Below are 23,857 nucleotides of genomic sequence, written 5' to 3' on the forward strand. Positions count from 1 at the left end.
TTGTCCGAGAACGCGTTTGAACGAATTGAAAGCCGTCCAGAAATCGTGTACGAGGTTACCCCTCCCCTCCAGAGAAATCTAGATAACTCCGCCATTCGCGATAATTTTCATTATCAATCCTCTAACGCGATTGACGGAAATGCACGAAAACTTAGCTCGCCTCGATATTCTGGTTGAATCGGATAAAATCCGGGAGTGGGGGGGAAGAAGGAAAGTCGAGAAAACAAGGGAGAGAATGACATAACTTTTAAACTCGTTTATGCGGTCGAGCTTTACGAACGGTCAAACTATCTTCCTTTATAACGAAAAACCAAAGTTTCCCAGCGACCCAGAAATTTTCTATTTACGAATTGGAACGTGTATTAATCCGACTTCGATGTCGGATGTATCCATTGGGAGATCGTGTATTATCCACGTTACCGTGGAATTAACCAGTATTTCCAAATACGAAGCTGTCGTCGGATCGCGTAGCCCCCTCGTGGGATTTGCAAGAAACGAACTTGTGTATCGGTGTTGCAGGTAGCAACAATCGTGTCGCCTCTTGGTTCACATCGATGTGTGTGATTTTCATCGATAGTTGATATTGAAATTATTCTTCGAAACGGGTATGATTCGAATGGATACGAATTGGATATCGGGTTGGTAAGAAAGTTCGTGCGGTTTTTGTTAACGCGTCACGTTTTGAGGTTAGATATTCGTCCGCGAACTGCTTGGATGTATATTCTAATCACTTTTGGACGGATTGTATACGTGTATCGATAGAAGAAAAGCGTTTAGAATTGATAACGCGAAACTATGTATCTATTATTTCCTTAGACAAAGTTACGAGATTGGAATATTATTTTTCGTCTATTATTTCGTAATAGTGTTGCAACAATATCGTTTGAAGGTTATCTTTATTATATCTTCGTGTCTTTCGTTAATAACCGATGTCAAAACGAAATCTTTCATCGTCCTCGAAACAACTGTTTCCCATTTGCATTTGAATGGATATGGATTATATTGAATTGATAAGAAAGTTTGTGCCGTGTGTTTGGATATTTTATAAGTTAATTGGATGTGTAAAAAGCATTTCGAATTGAATTGATGATAATGCGGGATCACATATTTATGTAAATTTAAACAAAGTTATTGGACGTTTATCTACCATACTTCGATAACAATGTTGCAGCAACATTGAAACGCCTCTTGATTATATCTTTTGTATCTTTCATTGATATTTGGTGTCGAAACGAAACCTGCACCATTCTCTGGAAACGATTGTTCCAAGTTTGCATTCGAATGGATTAAATTGGGTTGGCAAGAAAGTTCGTGCTGTTTTTGTTAACGTGTCACGTTTTGTGAATATTGGATATTCCATGAACTGCTTGGATGTATATTGTAATCAATTGGATAGATTATATATAGATATAGAAGAAAAGCAGTGTAGAATTGATGAATTCATAACGCGAGACCATATCTATCTACATTCTTTTAGACGTGACAAAGTTGCCAGAGCGTTGGATTGAAATATTCTTCCTCGTCTGTTATATTTGAGATCTCGCTCCTTCCAACATTTTCGATTCGATTCGAAAATGTAAAAATTTTCTACGAGGAAAAATCCTCGATTTTGAAGAGGCGATAAAGCAAAACGTGCGGATAAATTTTTCCCTAGGATTTCTATAAACCGAGGTATCGCGAGATTTTTTTTTTTTTTTTTTTCGAAAGATAGGAAAACGTTTATGCACGATGAGTAATCGGTTTTGCCTGCGACGAATTTTATCAAAGTCGTTACGTTCGTGACGAAGGATGATCGCTCGACGAATATTTCTTTCGAAGGGGGGGGTATCCCTCCTTCCGCGGTGAATAGTCTCGTTAAGCTTGCTCGCCGACAGATTGCCTTCGAAACCTTTTAATCTCGACCACGAAGTCGTCGTCGTCGCAATTCGAGCTGCGGACGATGAAAAATCAGTCGATGCGTTTTTCATCGTTCATGTTTATTTTTTTTTTTTTTTTTAAAGAAATCTATACACGGCGTACAGATCACGATGCGAGATGCTTGAATAGAAGTCGAAGTCATCGTGCGCGCTTCTATTCCACGACACTTGCTTATCCATGCTTCGGTTATTTTTAAAGAAAGCAATCGATGCGAAATTCTCGAAGAGAGTGGGATTACGGGGCGAAATTTTCGCCCGGAGAGACGAACGAAATCGACTTTTACTTTTTGCAATTCGAATTGAAACTATACCGTTCCGGTTGATAAAAAACCAGTATGTATTTTTTTTCTCACAACGTGTTATCTACGTTTCGGTTATTTTTGAACAAAGTAAACACGAATGGTATAAACCGATTCGAAATAACTCGAATAGGAGTCCAATTTGATAAAAAAAAAATCAATGTATTATCTGTGTTTATTTTTTAAGAAAATAATCGTATCAATGTGCTCGAGAAGAAGGGGATCAGGGGAAAATTTTCGAGAAACGAAAGATTACGAATTATTTCTTTTCATCTATTGAATTTAAACTGTGCATTTTCTTAAAAACCAATTTTATTTTTATCTACGTTTCGATTATTAAAACAAATAAATAAATAATCGAGAAGAGGATGCAAAATTCACGAAGCCAAGAAACGGAAGAAGTAAGACGATAGCGTGGGAAACGTTCAATTCCTTGCTATTGATGCGCGTTTCGTACTCTCGCGTCGATGGTGTACATCACATCGTACATGGTTGCCATATTTCCGATTTTTCTATCCGCCGTTTCGCCACCTGGATCTATCTCGTTTCGCGCACACTCTTTCGCCGAATGTTGCGCGTGTCGTTGGTAGGATAGGTTGATTCGTCGAATAACGACAGTTCCTAACTTCGGTCAGGAACAGAGAGAATGCTATAAAATAGTCCGGCGTTGAATGTTGTTCGGGTGATACTTCGATTCTCGTAGTTGGACGGAACTGTTATTTTCGTTCGAATGGGGGGAGGGGGTGGGGGGATTGTAATGGATGGAAGAAAAAACAGTGGACGATTATATCTACACGCGCAACTCTGGAGCGTGATACAATTGCGTGGGTGTGGAGGCGGGTTCAACTTATAGCGTATTACGATTACTTTCGGGACTGGCGATATTCCAGGCGCCGGAGGATCTCGAGGTTGCCGAGATTAGTTTCTAGCCTTGACGCGAAGTACAATAGAATCTTGGGCATAAAATACGGGTATTACGGGTGCCGAATTGTCTGAATGCATCCAATATATCGTATATCGGATGCCGTATCCCTGTTCTTCACTTAATCCAAAATACAATTTCGCGAAAGTGATATCGCTTGCTAATTTGATTTAATATCTTTCAAATTGTCTCGTGTATTTTTCAAGCTAAAAGAAATGTAAAAAAAAAAAAGGAAATATACATATAATAATTTTTAAAAATTTCTCCCCGATATAAATCGATTCCAGAATTAACTCCGAAGGAGAGGAATACGGGATATAATTTGACGTAAAAGATAGAACGAAAGTCTTATAATTTTATCACGACGTGTTTCACGACTTAACAAAATCGGTTTAGAATTATTAAATGATTGTAATCCGGATGTTAATCGGGGCGGCATAAATTGCAACAAGATTCCAAAGGGATGGGAAAAGGATGGCTGGTGTCTGAATCGGTTGTGTGTAATAATAAAGGAAGGAGGCGCGCATGCGCGATTTAAAATCGCGTCATGGAGGGGGAATGCCGTGGAGGAGATACGAAACACACGTGTTTATCGCTCGAACACGTTTTTATGCGATGATCTCTTTCGAAAATTGACTTTATTATCGTGTTATTTTTATCTACGCGAAAATTGGTGGCAAATATAAATTTGTAATCGAATTATATCTAAACCTTCTGAATATCATACTGTGGAAACACTTTCGGGAATTGATCACGTTTGAAAAAACGTTTAAAATATTATTTCAAATGGTAGATTGGTAAAATTACCATTAATAACCGTATTTAAACTCATTCTCCGTTAAAATCGTTCGTTTTTGTCGATATGATTAGAAAATGTTTTGAAATTAAAGATAATTTTTCGCTACTATTATTAGTATTTAGTATTTATAGAAACAAAAGTTCGCTTATTGTCGGAATTTTTCTGATCATTCAATACCTGGTTACTTTACATTCCTATTGTATTATAGATAACGAGTTTCGATTCATCACTGGCGTTATTTTTTCAAACGATCTTCTTCCTCGCTGCTTCAAATTGACGTCGCGCACCTATCGTTGCGATTCCTCTCGACTGATGTGTAGCGAAGGGGGTTAAAGATGTCATTGAGACGGACATATATATTTAGGTTCGGAACGAACCTTCATGACTGCAATTTATTTAAATTAGACACAATAGCTGAACTTCCTGCTTAAACGAGTCCCATCGAACGATATATACATTATACTTGTACGGACTTTGATACTTGATAATGTTGCTTTTCATTGTTCTTTTTTTATATTATTGAACAAGTAGCAAAAAATTAACGGAAGGAGAGCTGGTCATCGAGAAATCAATTAACGGGAAAGGAATATGTCGCAGTTTATTTTTTCGATATTCGATGCTTTCGTCGCGAAAAGCAAACGGATCGAGTGAATGCAAATTGAATTAAAATGCGGAGTATCCTTCGTTTTTAATGCATTAACCGTGTATGTAAATTTTATATTTATCGATAATAAATCTTGATTTCTTGGAAAAATAATTGGAAAGGAGGAAACAACGTATGACAACAATGATACAATGTATATATATATTTTTCACGACATACGCGTAAATAATTCATAAGATGTCAGGGCAGGTTAAAGAAAATAGTAGTTCGCTATATATATAAATGTAAATTATATATAGAAGAATTGTAAATTTCTAAATTTAATAATATCGCGTATCTCTGATTAACCAATTTTTTCTTTCGATTTTTTTAAATCGATTCTCGATCGATTTTGCTCCTATTTCGTTTTTACTTCAATTAATTCTTAGACAAAATAATTTTTTCCGTGGTTTAATCGCCGTGTTTATAAACGATCGAAAACCAGATTCCGCAAGGTTTCAAGAAAAATTATATCTCGTGATAGGAAATCGCGCGATAACGAGGCGCGCATTATCGAGAAAAATCGAGAATTCATTATCGGGAATGCTTGAAGGATCGGCTCGATGTTGGTTTTATTTGCGCTCCATCTATATCTCTCGTCGCCACAAAGAATCGTAGACATCACGATAACTTGAAAATTAGAACAAGGTATATTTTTTTTTTTCGTAACTTCCTGATTCCAGAAACGAACACGAGAGACCTTAAAAGCGATATTTCGAATCGTTGAGAATAGAGATGGAGGCCGATCGGTGCTGGAAATGTTGATTCGTTTTTTATGGTAGGCCAAGGTACGATAGAAATGCGCGGCACGGTGTTGCGACAGCTTGCGCACGCAAATTTTGAAACGTTCGCGAATAATAATATTGCATTTTTCTTCATCGCTTGGATCGATAAAAAAAAAAAAGTATCCACGATGCTTTAAAATACTTGTAAATACAAAAACAATTCCTTTCGTTCGTTCCGAAAGTCACTCTCGTTCCTCGCAAAATTGATAGAGCCGAGTGAAGAATTCAACGGAAGAATTCCCACTCTATAGTTACACGTTCGATCAAACGTAAATTGTACGCGTCGTCTCGAAAGTATAGTGGAAGAAGGGTGGTTGGCACTGTGCCAAATCGTCGAACGGTTTCAAGCTTGGACGCGCAACCTGTAGGCGTTTTATCGCTACCGGTTTTAATGCATCGCCGACAAATGAAATTAGCCAAGTTCACGCCGCTCTTCTACGCGGCGTATAAATACACGAAGGCGCGGTTGACTGGTTACTTTTCTCTATTTTATTCGAATAATTGTGAATATTTATGCCGATATTTGTACAAATGGTTTGCCACGGATTTCGTTTTTTAAAGAATATTATATGATATTAGAGAGAAGATAGATAGGTAAATTTAATTTCGATTTCGTAAATTCTTTTTTTTTTTTTTTTTTTCTTTTATAACCACATTATTTTACCAGACCGGTTGTAGAAACGCATTCGCTTATCTATTGGATTGATCAACGCGAATATTTATAACGTTGTTTGTAGAAACGAGTGGTTAGGATTTTATTTTTCGAGAATATTATACGCCGTCCTTTTAGACGATACTGGAAGAGAAGATAAACTTAATAAGTAATCATGATTTAATTATGAAATCCTGCTTTTTTTTTTTTTTTTTTTATAACGTTGGATTTTGCTAGACCGGTTGCAGAAACGCGATTGCCTATCGATCGAAACGATCGTGAATATTTATGTTCTTGTTTATATCCCGTTACGAGACGAGTGGCTTGAGACGTGATTTCATTTTTTAAGAATATTATATTATAAAAAAGTGGATAAGTAAGCTTAATAACGGTTTCGTGGTTTTTTCTATTCTTTTAGTAATATTTATTTTTGGTAGATTTCTAGTTACTTAATAAATTAACTTTTTCAGAAACATTAATCCATATGTATATGTTTAGTTCTTCGTTAAATTCTAAAAAAAAAGAAATAAAACCTGTTGTCAAGGTTGTTCTTCACTATAGAATCTTTTAATGATAAAAAGCTGGAAGCATCGATGATATTTTATTTTACTGCTTTAAAAAGTGCATTTAATGTCCTGAAAAAAATTAAAAGCTTTTTTTTTTAAATCGATTAAATTATTATTATCAGTTGAATATGTTTTCCTTTTTTTATTTTTGTTAAATGACGATTTCTATATATATCGTATGAATGTAATTTTTCATACGTTGTGTTAATTTTTTTAATTTAATTTTCTTTATACACTTGGCTTATAAAAATATTCGAATATTATTTTACAGAGAAATTCGTCCAACTCGAAGATTATGATTTTATGAAAGTTTCTATGTACATAGAAACATAATAGAGAAATTTTCTTTCAGAAGGAGAAATCGACTCTCAATTTTTAATTTCATCTAAGAATTTTTTTCGCAAACACAGATCTTACTCGCTTAAAAAATATTACAATCCACGTATCAAAAAATTTTATTAAAAATCGTTAACATTTCATTAAACGATAAAAAAATGTTCGAATACTTTGATGAGCCAAGGATACTGTTTACTGTTGGAAAGATATCACGGAATGACAAAGGAATAAAAAGAGTCCTTCGCTAGGACATCCGCCTATCCCCACTTCAGACGCTTTGTTGACAATTCTGACACACTACACAGTGAAGAAGAAGAGTTGTAATTTGAATATACAAAATTGTAAAAATTATTTTCATTTACGAAATTATTATCTTAACTACTCGAATGCAAAATTATATTTATAAATTAAATTATTGTTACAAACTATTAGCCTTCACATATATCAGAAATAAAAAATTTTGTATATATTACATCGACGCGATAGAATATACTGGATTCTATACCTACGCTAACACATGGAAGTTTAGGTACAAAAAATTCGTCGTTTTAGATTAGTATATGTGATAAATACCATGGAAACAAGAGCGCGTGTGAAAGTAGGCGTTTCCCTTCCACATTAACCAATCAGAACGCGTTTCCTTCGCGAGATTTCTTTCCACCGGTGTATACGTTAAAATGTAACGCGAGAAAGAATAACAACACAAGCGTGAAGAGAATGATGAAACGGATGGGCTATTTTCTAAAAAAAATTTGTTTCTAGAAAACAAAGAGAATAATAAATCGAAGAAGAAATTAAAAGTCAATAATGCTCTATCGCCTTTTTCCCCCTGTTATTTTTAACACGATTATCCACTGGTTTATGCACGAGGAAATGTATCTCGCCGTTCATTTATTAAGGGACGGGTAAGATTTCATAAAGTGTCCCCACCGGAACAACTCGATCGATCGACGAGAACTCCAAGCTTCCAAGATGTGATAGGGACTAACAACAGCTTGATTCGAACTTCCTCTCCTAGTTAAGGACAAAGGGCGCTGCGTGATAATGAGATAACGTGATAAATTATTGAATAAATATTTTTTTCAATGAGATAACATCTCCTCAAATCAACAGAAGAATAATCTCGTTATTCTACCATCTTTCGAAATCAATGATGAATTTATTTTTTACTTCAACTCATTTGCAAGAATATTTATCAATATTATCAGATGGATATAATTCATTCAAAAAGTCTAATAGCATTCGCGATAAATATTATGTTGCGAACGTTTAAAAAAAAAAAAAAAATCACGACAGTTAATTTCTAGAAAAATTCTAATCACACCGAAAGTAATTAAAGAATAGTTAAATAGTTATAATTATGCGATGCGGCAGGTTGATTTCCGCCTCGACGAGAATCGCTCATCATCGTATTTCGTAATCGCAACGATGATTCAAAAATTAATAATCAAAAATATCGAATTCCGAAATATTCCGAAAGCGAAATGAATATTCGATACGTACGGACGACGGAGTGATAATTACACGCGTAACGAAAATTTCGCAAACGGAACTATCATTGAAATTACAAAACATTTGATCCGCAAATATCTACATAGTTGCGAGCCTCGGATCTTTGGAATCTTGAAACTATCGTATATTTCGACGATAGTAATAATGATTCATCGTTGGAAACGAGCAACGAAAAAAATCGAGCATTAACATAACGTCTCCGTTATACGGTCAAGGATATAAAACTTATCACTCACTTATTCATAACGATAAATTAATTTCTTGCTTCGAGTGTTTATCGTTCGATAAGATGATTTAATAATCAACGATTATTTACAACGGAATAACAAGTGGAAATAATAAGCGAAACGAGATACACGATCAAGGGCGTTTGAGCGAACGAGCGTTTCTTTTGTATCCCAAAATGGTGTGTTTGGATTGGACGCGTGGATGCCGGGATACGGACACCAGAGGTCTCGCGTGCATACTCGACGATTCGCTCGATTACCACCGACTCGTCGGGTATTAACTTCGCTGTGGATTTTAGGGGAAATGAAACGCGATCGAGCTTTTGGCGGGATCTGCATTACGCTGGTAATTCGCCGCGCGTACGCGGCGTTAATACCGATTATCAAAAGTTACTTTATAACGGTGTTAGAACGGTGTAAATAACGTTTGTCCGTGTTGATCAGTGTATAGGCGCGTTAACGCGTGGCGGACGCGTCGAATGTGGGATCGAATTGTGTTTTGCCATCCGTAAACGACACTATGGGAATCGGTGAGCAGTGTTGTTGAAACCGGGACAGGATATTACGTCACGTGCCATCCGGAAATAACGAGACGAGCAAAAGGAGTCGCGTTGTCTTCTTCTTTTATCGACTCCTATACGTGTGTGTATATGTGTGTATGTGTATATGTGTGTATATGTATGCGCGCATGTGTACGGCATGTAGCTAAAATCTTTCTCTTTTATCGTTTCTTTTTTATATTGCCAACACAATTTTCTTCAATTTTCGATATTTTATCTCTTCTGTGAAAATATCTCATTCAGCGTGGATAATAATAAATGTCTAAGAGTTAAATATATCCGCAAAGATTATGATTCAATATATTGTGAACGGGAAAAATTTTCTTCGATATTCGATATTTTAATGTCAAAAAATGTATCCAAGTGTAAGATAATAATATGTAAGATTTAATTTAATGCATATTAGTTGATCATTCTATATAAATCGAGTCAATGAATCACACGTATCGTGTAACTGTCTGACTACATAATTATAAAAAATAATTATATTCTCGAGACATAATGTATACGCGTAGATTATACCAATCCGATAATGTAATGATAAATTATCATCATATCATCTTTCATTCATCGATTTTTTTCTAAACTATTTTAATCCATCCTTGTACTTTCGAAACGAGGAAGTTGGATCTTTTTTTTTTTTTTTTTTTTATAAATTCGTTCTTTTCATCTCTCTCGTTTCTTCCCTTCGATCTCTTTTAAACGAAAGTAACGAAATAACCCCGAGTATCTGAAATAACAGTACTTACTATTATTTATAAAACGTTATTTTTTTGCGTGGAACGATCGAAATTATCTTAATCTCAAATTAAACTCGAACACTTGTGGCGCTACGATCGAAGAAGAAGAAGAAGAAGAAGCTACGTCGAATGAAAAATTTACGTTAATTTTTTAACGACTCGATCGTTTGCAACGAAACGAAAAGAAAGATTTTCATCGTCGTAAATAACAAACATCATCGCGCAAGTAATATATTCGTGGCATTTATAAATACGGCTCGCGATATTAATATTACACCGAGACGTATCTCCGACCGGACTTTGGACCTTGCATCTTACACCTTGCAAAATGAAACTTATCGATCCGCACTTATCGGCCCGTCAAGGTGTGAACATTTAGTGTTCTCTTTGTTAAAATCGAATCGAATTATTTTTAGAAGATTGGATGGATAGAGTTCATAGAGATAGATAGAGAGAGACAGAGAGAGAGAGAGAGAGAGAAAAGAATTAATATTAACAACGAATAGAATTTCTTTACTTTACATACCGATATGATTGTTTTCACACTCTTTTCCAATTCCCACGTATCCATTAACAATTTTCGTAATACTTTTTTTTTTCATGTTTTTTTTTTTACGAAACGTTTTGCATTGATTAAATGTAAAATCAAACGGATGTGAATGTGCGCTTTTAGCAAATTTTTCTTTTTAACATGCGGTCAAAATATCTCGCCAGGAAAGGAAAACAAGCTTTTGCGCTCGTTTACAACGTTACACGAATATATTTTCTTTTTTTTTTTTTTTTTTTTACATAAAATTATTTTTAGGAATACAAAACCGTAGATTGATAAAATATTATCAACGTATCATTAGAAATTTTTTCTATTTCTATATTTATTATTATATTTCTATTTTTTAAATCAAGATCGTGTTATTCGAATTTATTCATTTTTATATCGCGCCTCGATTCTTGTTTCGAAATATCCGTTCGCCAAAAAATCGTTCGTTTCGAACGATAATTCGAGAACTGCTCGATCACGTTATTTAATTAATTAATTTTTTTTTTTTCATCTTTGTCGAAAGTGCGCCAAACTTTCTTCCGATACGACGAACGTAATCCTTTAAATTTTTTAATCGGAAAAATGTTGTTTCACCGACCGGTAATAAGGACGGATTTAAGTGGCTTTGTGCGCGCGGAGGCAAAAATACGAGCGATAAAACGATACGATCGGTGTTCAATATTGGCAAATTTCAACAAGATAAAACAACTCGACGAACGAATTAATGTAATTATGTACAAGGCGGGTAGAATAATTCGATAACGCTCGCTTCCATTTTGTGGATTTCAGGGGGAGGGGAAGGAGGGATTTCGAAATAAAATAAGATTATTTTCCAGCAATTTTCGTATATATAATTATTATCGCGTCGGGAGCGGTAAGATTCGACCGATCGCGTATTGAAATTTCAATAGGTTGAGCAAAGTTGGCTGAACGCCAATTATTTCACAATGGAGACACGTCGAAACATTTGTCAAAGGACAAAGGTAAAGAGAAAGAGAGAAAGAGAGAGAGAGAGGTAGAAAGGAGAAAGGAGAAAAACTCTTTAATTTACTCGACAATTATTAAAAATAGACGCGCGTTAAATTTTTATTTCCATTTCATTTTTTCATCGTACGACGCTGCGCGTATACAAATTTTTCGAGAATTTAACCGAATCGACGCTCGTTCTTGTTCCTTTCTTTGTCTTTATCCATGCCTCTTAATTTGTTTGTTTTCCTCCATCTGTCGGTTGAACTGAAGAATTAATCGACGTCCGTCGAAGGAGGGGAGGGGAGGAAGTGGTGGGGAGAGAGAGAAAGAGAGAGAGAGAGATGTAGAAAGGAAGTACGTGGTATCGTCGAGTCGAAAATAGGAGAGATATTGATATTGAATACGTACGTCTCTGGGTTGCGAATCGCTTCGAGACGATGAAAAATCCGACGAGGTAAATAGGAAAGGAAAAGCGAAGTTAGAAAGTCGAAAAAATAATACACGCGCGAAAGAAAATCGAGAAAGAATTGAAAACAAAATATACGAGAAGAAAAGCTGAATTGTAATTTTTTTGAGATTTATGATCGATAGATGTATCTTAGAATTTGATCGAGAAAGATTCTACATTCGATACTAAAATAGATTAATCTACTAATACGTTGTTGGCATAAGGCGTGTATAACATTAGCATGGATTAGATGATAATATCGATCTTATCAATATTTATTACGCAAAGTGATAGCATATTTAATATCAAATACCTAGGATTATCCAGTCATTTAATGGTAAAGGTCGAGTTTTTTCTATTTTTTTTTTTCTTCCTCTTGTATTTCAATAACGCCTATTTCGTCCAAGAGCAAAGTCCAATAGCGAATAGAATAAATAGAAGAATAAAATAAAGAAAAAAAAAGAAAGAAAGAAAGAAAAAGAAAGAAAAAAGAGCCTCGAAAAGATTTGTCGAACGGTTTGGCAACAAAAGAACGACGCTCAACGACGCCGCGAAGCGAAATTCTTCTATTTTCGATCCGAATTTTCTCCCGAATCCCGTATCGATTTTTCTCGCCGTTTAAATAGATACCGAATTTACCGATCGCAGATATAAGAGCGTTAATTATTTACACGGGGATCTAATCGCGACGGGACGAAAAATAGAATCTTTGAACCGTAATTCGAAATCGTTTGGATCGCGGACGAAGCATGGATCGAGTGGAACGCGTTTCGAGCATTCAGAGTTTCGCGTTTCAGTTAGCAAAGTTAATATACTTGGGGAGGGGGGAGTCGTCATCGCGCGCCGACTCACTAAATTGGAAATAGCACGAGCCCGCATCTCTCACGGCCGTTTCCTCCAGACGAATCCACCGCTAAATACTTGGCTGCGCTTCGCGAGAAAATTTTCTTCGCCCACCGCGTTCGGGCACAAAATGCTCGAGTAATGCCAGAGTGTTTCAAGCGCGAGAACTTTGTACGGCTTTGGCGTATGGAGAGCGACATTCCTTCGGGTTTCCAATAAATGTGTCTCAACGATTGCGACATACATAATCGTATTAGTCGCGCGTTATCTAGATCGCCTCTTCTTCGTTTTATCCAAGGAAGAAGGTATAACAGGTTCCAATAATTTTAGATCATTTTAACACCGCCTCAAGAAGAGAACGGTTTCCAACTTTTGGATTATTATTCCTCGAAAGAATTATATTCTTCTTCGATCATTTGGATCGTTTTACGAACGTCTCCTCTTTTGTTTTTTTATTCCCACGGAACGGAATTTCCTGGTAACTCTTCGACTCTTTCAATCGTTTCTATGAGCCGCTGCAAAGAAGAAAATTTCGTTCCACCTTTATTCTTGGATGGAATATAATATTCTGATCATTTCGAACGTTTTATGATGAATCTTTTGTTTTTAATTTTATTTCAAAAATAATATAAAAAATTTTCCACATAACTCTTCGAGAGAATGTAATGTTCCAATCATTTGTATCGCTTTATGAACACCTCCTTTTCATTTTATCGCGCGAAAGAAAATTTTCTTACAGCTCTTCGAAAGAACGTAGCTCTCAATCGTTTTTAGATCGTTCTTATAACTGTCCCAAAGAAAAAAGTTTCGTTCTACGAAAGTTCATTCTTCGAAAGAACATAGTCTTCCAGTTAATTAGATCATTTTATGAGCACCTCGAGGAAAAAAGTTTCGAACTTTAGATTATAATTCTTCGAAAGAATTCTTCCAATTATTCGGAACATTTTATGAACGCTTCATTTTGATTTTACAGAAGAAAATTTCCTTGTACCTCTTCGAAAGAACATACTTTTCCAATCGTTTAGAGTGTCCAAAAAAAAAGTTTCTAACTTTAAATTATAATTTTTCCAATTATTTGAATTATTTTAATGTCTCTTTTTAATTTTATTCCACAGAAGAAAATTTTTTTATAACTTTGAAGCATAGTTTTTCGAAAGAATATACTTTTTAATCATTTGAATCGTTTTATGAACACCTTCAAAAGTTTCTAACTTCAGTTTATAATTTGTTAAAAGAATTTTTCCAATTATTTTATGAACGCCTTTTTTCGATTTTATTCCACAGAACAAAATTTCTTTATAGTTTCGAAGCATAGTTTTTCGAAAGAACATCTTCTAATCATTTGAATCGTTTTATGAACGTCTCCGAAACTTTCTAACTTCAGATCAAAAGAATTCTTCCAATAAGGAAAGAATATACTCTTCTAATCATTTGGATCGTTTTATGAACACCTCCAAAACTTTCTAACTTCAGATCAAAAGAATTCTTCCAATAAGGAAAGAATATACTCTTCTAATCATTTGGATCGTTTTATGAACGCCTCCAAAGGTTTCTAACTTCAGATTAAAAGAATTCTTCCAATAAGGAAAGAATATACTCTTCTAATCATTTGGATCGTTTTATGAACGCCTCCAAAGGTTTCTAACTTCAGATTAAAAGAATTCTTCCAATAAGGAAAGAATATACTCTTCTAATCATTTGGATCGTTTTATGAACACCTTCAAAAAAAAAATTCCTAATTTTAGATTATAATTTTTCAAAAAACTTTTTCCAATTTTTTTATTCCACAGAAAAAAATTTTCTTATAATTTAAAAGCATAGTTTTTCGAAAGAACATACTTTTTTAATCATTTGGATCGTTTTATGAACGCCTCCAAAAGTTTCTAACTTCAGATTAAAAGAATTTTTCCAATAAGGAAAAAATGTATTCTTCTAATCATTTGGATCGTTTTATGAACACCTCCAAAAGTTTCTTACTTCAGATTATAATTCCTCAAAAGAATTCTTCCAATCATTTGAATTATTTATTTATGAACGCCTCTTTTCGATTTCATTCCACAGAAGAAAATTTTCCTATAGTTTGAAAGCATAGTTCTTCGAAAGAATATAATCTTCTAATCATTTGGATAGTTTTATGAACACCTTCAAAAAAAAATTCCTAATTTTAGATTATAATTTTTCAAAAAAATTTTCCACAGAAAAAAATTTCCTTATAGTTTGAAAGTATAGTTTTTCGAAAGAATATACTCTTCTAATCATTTGGATCGTTTTATGAACGCCCCTCCAAAAGTTTCCAACTTCGGATTATAATCGAATCGTTTGGATCGCTTGTATGAGCGCTCGAAAGAGGAAAATTTCGTTCGAGAGCTTGATTCTTCGAGAGAACATAATCTTCCAAGTTCTGTTGAGCGTCTCAAAGAAAAAAAAGTTTCTAACTTCAGACTGTAATTCTTCGAAAGAATATTTAGATCGTCGTACCGAGCGCCCTCTCTTGATTTTATTGCTCCCTCAAATAGGAAAGTTTCGTTCCAGTTTCATAGAGCGTAGAGTTGTTCGAAAGAAGTCAAGTATCTCGATCCATCATTCGTCCAATAATAATTTTTCAAGGATGAATCGAAGATTCATTCTGTTCGAAGAAGAAAGAAAAAGAAAAAAAAAAAAAAAGGAAAGATTGAAATCCGAACTCGATTTTCGATATATTCTCGAACTCTTCGATTCCTTTTTATTTTTTTATTTTTTTATTTTTTTTTGATCCTGCAACGCCAATTTATCTAACGTTTACACCTTCACCAGCGAGGGAATGGATAAAGCTGGTTGGAATCGTGTTAAACGATATTAATACGTTTACGTTTATGTTCGATTGGATCAACCGTTTGGGAATGAAACTGACAATGAGTGGGTGTTCGTTATTCGATCGATAGATGCACCGTTTGACGCAAACTGTCGTGACCTGTTTATCAAACCGTTCTCCATATTTATCCGTTCCTTAATTTATTACTTGTACGTTTAATGATTATTTATATTATCGATCGAAATTTCCATGAGAAAAAAAAAATGTTTGAAAATTGCGTAAGAAAATTTTCTAAGTTGTAATTCTTAATAATTATCGATTAATAATTTATCGCAAAAAGGTATGAATAAATTGGAAAAACTATTAAACTGCGATTTCATTTTAACACGCCCATCTCAATTCCATCCAACAACGTGTTATTTTCCCTCTTCTCGTTCGTTATATCCAGCCGATAAATTATTCCAGTTAAAGAAGACTAATTTGTTTCTCATCCTATTCTTGCCTAGAATAATAATAAAACGTTAATTAAATTGTTGTATAATTTTAGATCACGCGTCATTTTTTTAAGGATAAACTCAACACTGTTTGATACTAATCGTTATACGTAAGAAATTACAGCAGACGGCAAACTTTACGGCAGAAGATACACGGAACTTGTTGGCAACTGTGATTACGTAAATCAAGTTTAATCAGCGCCTCGGTTTCTAACAGCTCGTGGGACTAATTTTGTTTACTTATACGAGTTTACGGAGACGTCTTTTCTCCGGGAGAAGAAAATTTTCGATTTCCTTTAATTTTTCGAACGATGCCTATTCCAACCGATAACTGTGTGTTACGAGAGTCGAGAGCCACTCCATTATCCCGATTAAAATGCTTAATACGATTTCTGGTACTTCTACTCGAGAGTAGAAAGTTAAAGGCAGAAACGTTCGAAATTCCCAAGCGAAAAGATCCTTGGACGAAAGGTATTCATTGCGGAAAGATTAATCGATTTACTTGCGAATTCATTTAGCGGCGAATCGACAGATAAGATGGATGTACTTCTTTCCCCCTCTCCTTTTCCTCTTCCCCCACCACTCGCGAGATTTGTTCCAAGCGTGCGCGCCTGCGCGAGTTCGCGATCCAGCTGGGAAAGAATTGTTTGAAAACACGAGAATGGGTGAACAGCGTTATTTTCACGTCCACGTGTTCAAAACTTCGTATATCGGGCATGAAAAATCGTTAGTCTAATTAAGTTGAAGGGAATTGGCGAGCGGATCGATCGGTATGGCACAAAGGACTTAATTGAAAGTAACTCTTGTAGGAAATTACGTAGGACGTAGTCAAACGTCGCTCCTTTTGTCCGCTTCCTTTCTGCCTTACATTTTCTCCTCCTCTCTTTTTCTTTTTCTTCTCGTCCTCTGATAATTTATTCTGGATTCTTAAAACGTCTCTTGGATACTATCAATTTTTTCCCCTCCTTGTGGATGGATTTTTTCTCTTCTCACGGAAATAGCGAGTTGTTTAATTCTTGGCAAAAAAAAAAAGAAGTTGTGAATTAGATTCGATTTCGATTATATATTGCACTTGTGTTTAAGAGAATTATAAAGTATCACTCTTATTTCGAAGATTTTTTATATCGTCATATTCAACTTTGATATAAATCAAGAAAGGAGAAATTAAATAAATTATTTTTGTTTGATTAAATAATTTACGTATTTTAAATTTAATTTCATCTAGAATAAAAATTAAATAAAAATTTATTTACCTTTGGGTTAATTTTTCTTAATTTGTAACATACGATTAAAACTTGATCTAACCTAATTTAAATTATTTCGAAGAAAAATTTTTGTTGGTAACTTTTTGAAAAAAGAATACCTTTTTATTAATCGTTGAAATATACTTCCCGGCACTGTTATAATTATCGATTTTTATTTGTTTTATGTATTTAAATTTTCTTTATTTCATACGAGAAAAGAGGTTATTTTCGTTAGATTATTTTATAGAATATTACAATATAGAGATAATAATTTAAGAAAATTTAAATTAAAACAAAAAACATCTCTCATTTGATAGAAGAAACAATCGTGTCGAGATAGGATTGCCAAACTGTTTGCCACGTCAATAGATGAATATCAGTTGTTGCCGCAAGCTTTCGAATCGTCAATGTTTTTTTTCACGAGCTCGTAAAACTTTATCCTCTTACAGGCAGAGCGACCACCACCTCTCGACCACCAGTCTCTTCCTTTCTCGCGCAACAAATCCACCCGTAAATTCCACGATGAATTAAATTCCTGACTGAAAATGGAATTCTCTCCTCGATCGTGCGGGAGTCTATAAACGTATTTTTGGTTAGGTTAGGTTTGGTTCGACGCAAACGCAATCGCCATTTTTTCCCGCGAGTATACGATTTTAAGAGGCGAGAGAGATCTTGGAAAAGAGGTCAACGAAAAAAAGTTGAGCAAGATACTCGCCAAGATATTTGCCACGATATTGTATCATGAATAGAAACTTCCATTTTCGGAAGGAATTGGCTTAAAGTTTTTTGAATATCGGCGATTCCTTGGATTAATTCAAGTTTCTTTAAATAAATATTCGTGTAAGGAATAAAGAAAAAAAAATTGGATCGAAAATTCTTAATTTTTTCTTAACCTAGGTGTAGAAGGAAAAAGATAAATAAAACGCGAAGAATGTGCAATGAAAGGAAAGAAAAAGTAAAGGAGAATGGGGAAAGGTTTTCCAGATCGAGAGATGGATTCTCGATTGGTCCTTTCTTTCTTTTTTTTTTTTATTTATTTATTTATTTATTTATTTTTATTTTCATTTCGAAGCTGTAAATGTTTTCCGCCATTTCCTCGAGTCGAGGAAGCACGAAAAGAGCAAAAAAGCATTTGCCTCCCGCGCTGCAATGAACGCGATTGCCATTTATTCTCTGTCTATCGTGTTGAAAAAGGTAAAGAAGGAAGAGGTATGCAAAACGAAATCGAAAACAATTTAATTGCGAAATAGACCGAGATTGAATTACCGATATAATTTAACGGTGAAATTTAAAAATTACATTTGCGTATACAGTTTATACCATCGATACCTCGTTCCGTTCATACACTTCTTTTTTTAAAAATAAATTCTTTCCCCGTTTCTTCTTCCAGACTTGCTCGTCAAAAGATTTCTTCGAACGTCTTTACTTTTTTTTTTTTGTCCTTCCAGCTCGCTACCTTCAAGGATAACTTCTTCGGGGTCACGAAGTCTTAGAAGTAAGATTTTCCGCAATTTTCCTTTTCTGGTACTTTCTCCACTTTTATCTTCACTCGTACCTTTTCAAATATAAATCGAGGTTAAGAGAAATCAGTCTTCACCTTTTCATTTCATCCGTGCGATTGAATTAACCAGTTTTAAAAATTCTATTGTTTATCTCGAGGACGATATTCTCGGAAAAAACGTGTGAATAAACATATTTGTTAGCTTGATCAATTCGATAAGTTTGTATTAAAAGATAAATATCGTATATCTATGCGAATATATCGATAATTTTCAATCGAATTTTGACATTTTGCTGACTCGTCCTAACCTATCTTATTTGAAAGTTTGCTTGATCTGAATAAGAAAAATTTTTCTATCGTCAACAAATTATAATATATGGAATAGAGGCATTACGAAGTTACAGAAAATCGTTGAATAAATACAAATTTCTAGTTCGTTCGCTTATAGTCATCAATTTGGATGAAATGATTCTCAGGAAAGAAATGAAAATAGGTTAGAAATTGTACCTCTTTTTCTACCTCTGTTACGTTTCTCCGTTATACGCCATATTTTATGGAAAATCTTGCGATAAACTTCAATATTGCAATTCTTCCGAAAGAAATTTCCCGTAACTATATTCCCATTCGTTCACCATCATAAAAATTGTATTGTATGTACACCAAATCGAATTTATTATTCGTAGAGATACACAGATAAAATCGTTTTTGTTACAAAGTCGCGATTCGAAGGCCATTGAATCGAAGATTTTCGTCATCTTCTTTTATCTATATTTTGGTAGTTTCTCGATTATCCATTATCGCATGGTTACATAATATAGCATGACTTTTATGCCAAGAATTATGAAACGAATTATCTACGAAACAAGTAATCGAATCTAAGACGCTTTATTTTTAGTGTAGCACGTGACCGTGTATGCGCGCACACGTTTCATCAAAGCAAATGGAAGTAGGTTAGAATCCTTTTCTTTCTTTTCTCTTGATTTTTCGAAAGCGAACGACTTGCACGAGCGCAAGAAAACGAAATTTTTTACACAACACCCATTTCCGACTAGTTTAAGTGTGCACTACTCACGTCCTAAATTCTTTGCGAGGATAAAGTTTATAACTGAGTTTGTAAAGAAAACCACGCGAAAGAATCGGAACCGAGCGTCCATATTGCCTTTATGTTTACTGTCGCGTCGTTTATCTCGCTCTATCCTTCGATGCATATTCGACTTTGCGCGATATCGATATTTCCTAAAAGAACGAATGAGGAACGCTCGTTAAACTCGATATGTCTCGAGGGATATTGTATCGAACCTCTCTCAATCTAACCTTTCTTACAAGTAGCTCTCTATATATAATTGAACGAGAATATTGTAGATACGAATTTGAAAGCCTGCTTGAAAACGTTTCGTGTTCGATGAACTGTGCACGATACATCAGATAATTAAAAATACAATTAAAACCGTGGCGAATAATTAATAATAGAAGCAATATCTGTAATTATTGAAACGCGATCGTAGTTCTTTCGATCCGGTTATTTACATTAAAAATAAAAAGCTACTAACTTTCATAGATTGAAGGAACAAAAGTGATTTCGATCTTCCTACTTTTTAAACGTTCTTCGCTAGTTTTCTTCCTTTCTTTTTTATGATGTTTCTCTCGCTTCCTCGATCAAGCTTTGTACGACAAAAGTGGAACGTGTTTTCTCCTTAAGCTGTCGTAGTTCTCGCCTTCTGTAAAATATTCGAGTTTTTTTCTAGTTCTCTCTCTCGACTCGAAACGTTCTTCGTTTTTTCATTCGATGTGGCTTTCGTACGAAAGAATGTTCCACAATGGAAGTTTGTAACAAAATGACTGCAATTTCATTTCACTGTATTAATGGCACGCAATAACAGAATCATAACTATAAAAATATAACTATAGAAATGTTATTCCATAGAGCGGAATTGCTGCTAGTACAGGATATCGCGTTCATATTCGAAACCAAAGCCAAACTTCTGGATATTAATTGCGGTCTGCAGGTTTCTGACGGAAAGTAGAGGGAATTTTACGTAGGAAGTAAGGAGAAACGTAAATATTTAATAATTTATTCGACGAATCGAACGGAACCAGACTTCCCTTGAAAAGCAAATTACTTATTAACGAAGGAGGAAGAAACTCGATAAATCTTTCATCGCGAATATAAAATTTTTCTCTCCTCTTTCCTCATTCTCGCGTCTCTTTTCTCGCGTTGAGCCACGACATCTGATTTTCATCTCGCGAAACACGTTTGGGTCGAGAGAACTCTTTCTTCCCTTCTCATCTTTTCAATGTCTATTATACGTCTTTGTTAGTCTCGTTATTCATGGCAAAGAATAAACGCTTGGAAGAAAAAAAGCACGCGGTTCAAAATCGTGACAAAAGAAGATTCATCTCTTCGCTTTCGAGCAGAAGGCGTGCTTCGAAGTCTGTCTCTCTCTCTCTCGAATCGAATCAAATGCGCGTTCCTGCATCGAGGAAAACGATTTTCAAAGAAGCAACGGAAATCGATCCGATCATCGGGCGAATTGCCGATTCGAGTTTTATGTTTGAGAAAAGAACAGGTTTCGATAGACTCTATTCTCTATAATCGCGTTGAAAAGCTGTGACGAACGTCGGTCAATAAAAGTCCAACCTACCGTAGAATATCGATCGACATTGTTGGCCTGTGTGATTCAAGATGAACAAATACCGAGTTTTCCAATCTTTTTTTCTGCAAAAATTCTACCTTCTATCTTGTTGCCATCGAACGTATATCGAGCTTCTCTTTATATCTGACTCTTATTTCGAGAAAACAATATTTCATTTTGAAAATTATTCAGGTCAATCGTGACGAATCGTGGAAATAACAATACATTTGATGATATCATTCGATATATACAATGTTGGATTTTTCTCGAGAAATATCGTTGAATAACCTTGACCATATTTAATAGATTGAACTTGAAATACGTAATACTCGTTTATAAATGATTTCAATATCTCGTACGACGATTCACGTGACGAATATAGATTAAATACTTGATTACAGTCAATGATTCGAAGATTGATATAATTACAAAAAAAAAATAACATGTACAACGATAATAAAACTACTGTTGAAGTACGAAAACATTTTACGTGTTTTTATTTATTGCTATATATAATAGAATCGGTGGAAATTTGTTTGATTTCTTCGAAGATGTAGTAATTAAGTATAATTAAGTAAATTTAATATTAATATGTTTCCTTCAAGGTTTCAAAGTTTACCAAAGTAATTCGCGTTTTATTCTACCAAGTAGCGCTTATAATGATATCTTGTTTTCCGTTATGTTTGTTCTGTTCTCGTGTAAATCTAAGTGTGTGCCGAGCATAGGCTGCCAGATAAAACATAATCTTAACTAAAATTAACTTTGATAACGTTGCACCGTTTACATCTCTGTCTTCAACTTTTCTCCGTTTCACCACTTAATAAAAAGTGTTTACTCACTTTCTTAAATATCGTTCCAATCTCGAGAAAACATGGTGACGTTTTTGAAATAAAGGTTAGGTTAGGAATTGGACGGAAAATAAGACGGTCAAAGATCGAAGGACTAAAGTTAATAACGGAATTGTATTTCTTCTTTTATCGACGATCAAATAAAATAAAAAGAAGTAGATTAATATCGGTTAAGATTGAAATTTAATCCTTGAAGTTTTGCTCGAGAGAGCGGTATTTGCGCTAAGCTGTTACAATTAGTACGTACGATACACGCAATAAAACACGTATGATCCCTGTAATTTTGCCGACGCAGCTTCTATGCCTCGGTATTCTATTCCAGCTAGGAATCGGTGACAATGCTGTGTTCGCATACACGGAAATACGAGCGTACACGAGCCGTATGTACCGTGTATGCAATACGTTCTCGTCCGATACGTATGCCTCCACGAGTCGTGCACGTTTCAGAGACTATACTATATCCATTATACGTATACCTCGTTTAATCTCTCGTGCTTTGCATCCCTTTCCATCTTGAATCCGGCTAATTCGAACACGAAGCTTCTATCCTTACGAACCGTGGCAACCTAACCTAATCTTCGAATCCACATCTCGATCACGAATGTTTCTAATCTCACGTTTTACGAGAATTTATACATGTTTTTTTTTCTTCTTTATACATATATCTTATTGTCTTCTGTCGCTATATATATTTGTCAAGAATTTCTAATTAAGCTGCGTTTCCAAAGTATTGTTTATTTTTAATACTCGCATCTTGAATTCACACGAAATTTTTATAACCTAATCTACGAATTCACATTTCGAATGTTTTTAATTTTATCAAAATTTATACATTTTTTTTTTTACTTCTTTATATATATATCTTATTTTTTCTATCGCTATGTATATTTGTCAAGAATTTATAATTAAGCTGCGTTTCCAAAGTGATATTTATTTTCAATACTCGCATCTTGAATTCATACGAAATTTTTATAACCTAATCTACAAATTCACATTTCGAATGTTTTTAATTTTACCAAAATTTATACATGTTTTTTTTTTACTTCTTTATATATATATCTTATTGTTTTCTATCGTTATATATATTTGTCAAGAATTTCTAATTAAGCTGCGTTTCCAAAGTGATGTTTATTCTCAATTCGCATCTTGAATTCACACGAAATTTTTATAACCTAATCTACGAATTACATCTCGAATGTTTTTAATCTTACGTTTTACAAGAATTTATACACGTTTTCGTTTTTTTTTTTTACTTCTTTATATATATTTATTATATTTATATTATATATATTTATATTTATATTTACATTAATATTATTTATATTTATATTAATATATTTATATATATTTATATTTATATATATTTCTTTATATATATTCTTATTTTTTTCTATCGCTATATATATTTGTTAAGAAATTTCTAATTAAGCTGCGTTTCCAAAGTGATGCTTATTCTCAATGCTCGCATCTTGAATTCAAACACGAAATTTTTATAACCTAATCTACGAATTCACATCTCGAATGTTTTTAATTTTACGAGAGTTTATACAGTTTAGAGATCGCTATATATATTTGTCAAGAATTTCTAATT

At 34.2% G+C, this 23,857-nt stretch overlaps 1 protein-coding gene and 2 long non-coding RNA genes across 4 annotated transcripts in view; 1 reads left to right on the forward strand and 2 right to left on the reverse strand.

The window, feature by feature from the left end:
- The window catches only part of LOC412897 (E3 ubiquitin-protein ligase MYLIP), a 57,091-nt gene that overhangs the window by 7,705 nt on the left and 25,529 nt on the right, over positions 1 to 23,857 (forward strand). Inside the window, exon 1 of one of the 2 annotated variants that reach the window (XM_016911884.2) lies at positions 8,947 to 9,003. The exons of the other annotated variant lie outside the window; for it this stretch is intronic. Within the exon in view, the coding sequence (XP_016767373.2) occupies positions 8,962 to 9,003 (42 nt within the window). The 5' untranslated portion in view covers positions 8,947 to 8,961. Of the gene's footprint in view, positions 1 to 8,946; positions 9,004 to 23,857 lie in introns of those variants that run through there. 2 annotated transcript variants of the gene reach the window in all.
- LOC113218750 lies at positions 14,252 to 18,119 on the reverse strand. The gene is made up of 2 exons (XR_003304605.1): positions 17,294 to 18,119; positions 14,252 to 17,055 (listed from the first exon to the last, which is right to left on the reverse strand). It is a non-coding gene; the product is annotated as an uncharacterized LOC113218750 (long non-coding RNA).
- LOC100578254 lies at positions 18,536 to 23,111 on the reverse strand. The gene is made up of 2 exons (XR_003304602.1): positions 19,293 to 23,111; positions 18,536 to 18,839 (listed from the first exon to the last, which is right to left on the reverse strand). It is a non-coding gene; the product is annotated as an uncharacterized LOC100578254 (long non-coding RNA).

Source organism: Apis mellifera, linkage group LG4, assembly GCF_003254395.2.
Source record: "Apis mellifera strain DH4 linkage group LG4, Amel_HAv3.1, whole genome shotgun sequence".
NCBI classification, from domain to species: Eukaryota; Metazoa; Arthropoda; class Insecta; order Hymenoptera; family Apidae; genus Apis; species Apis mellifera.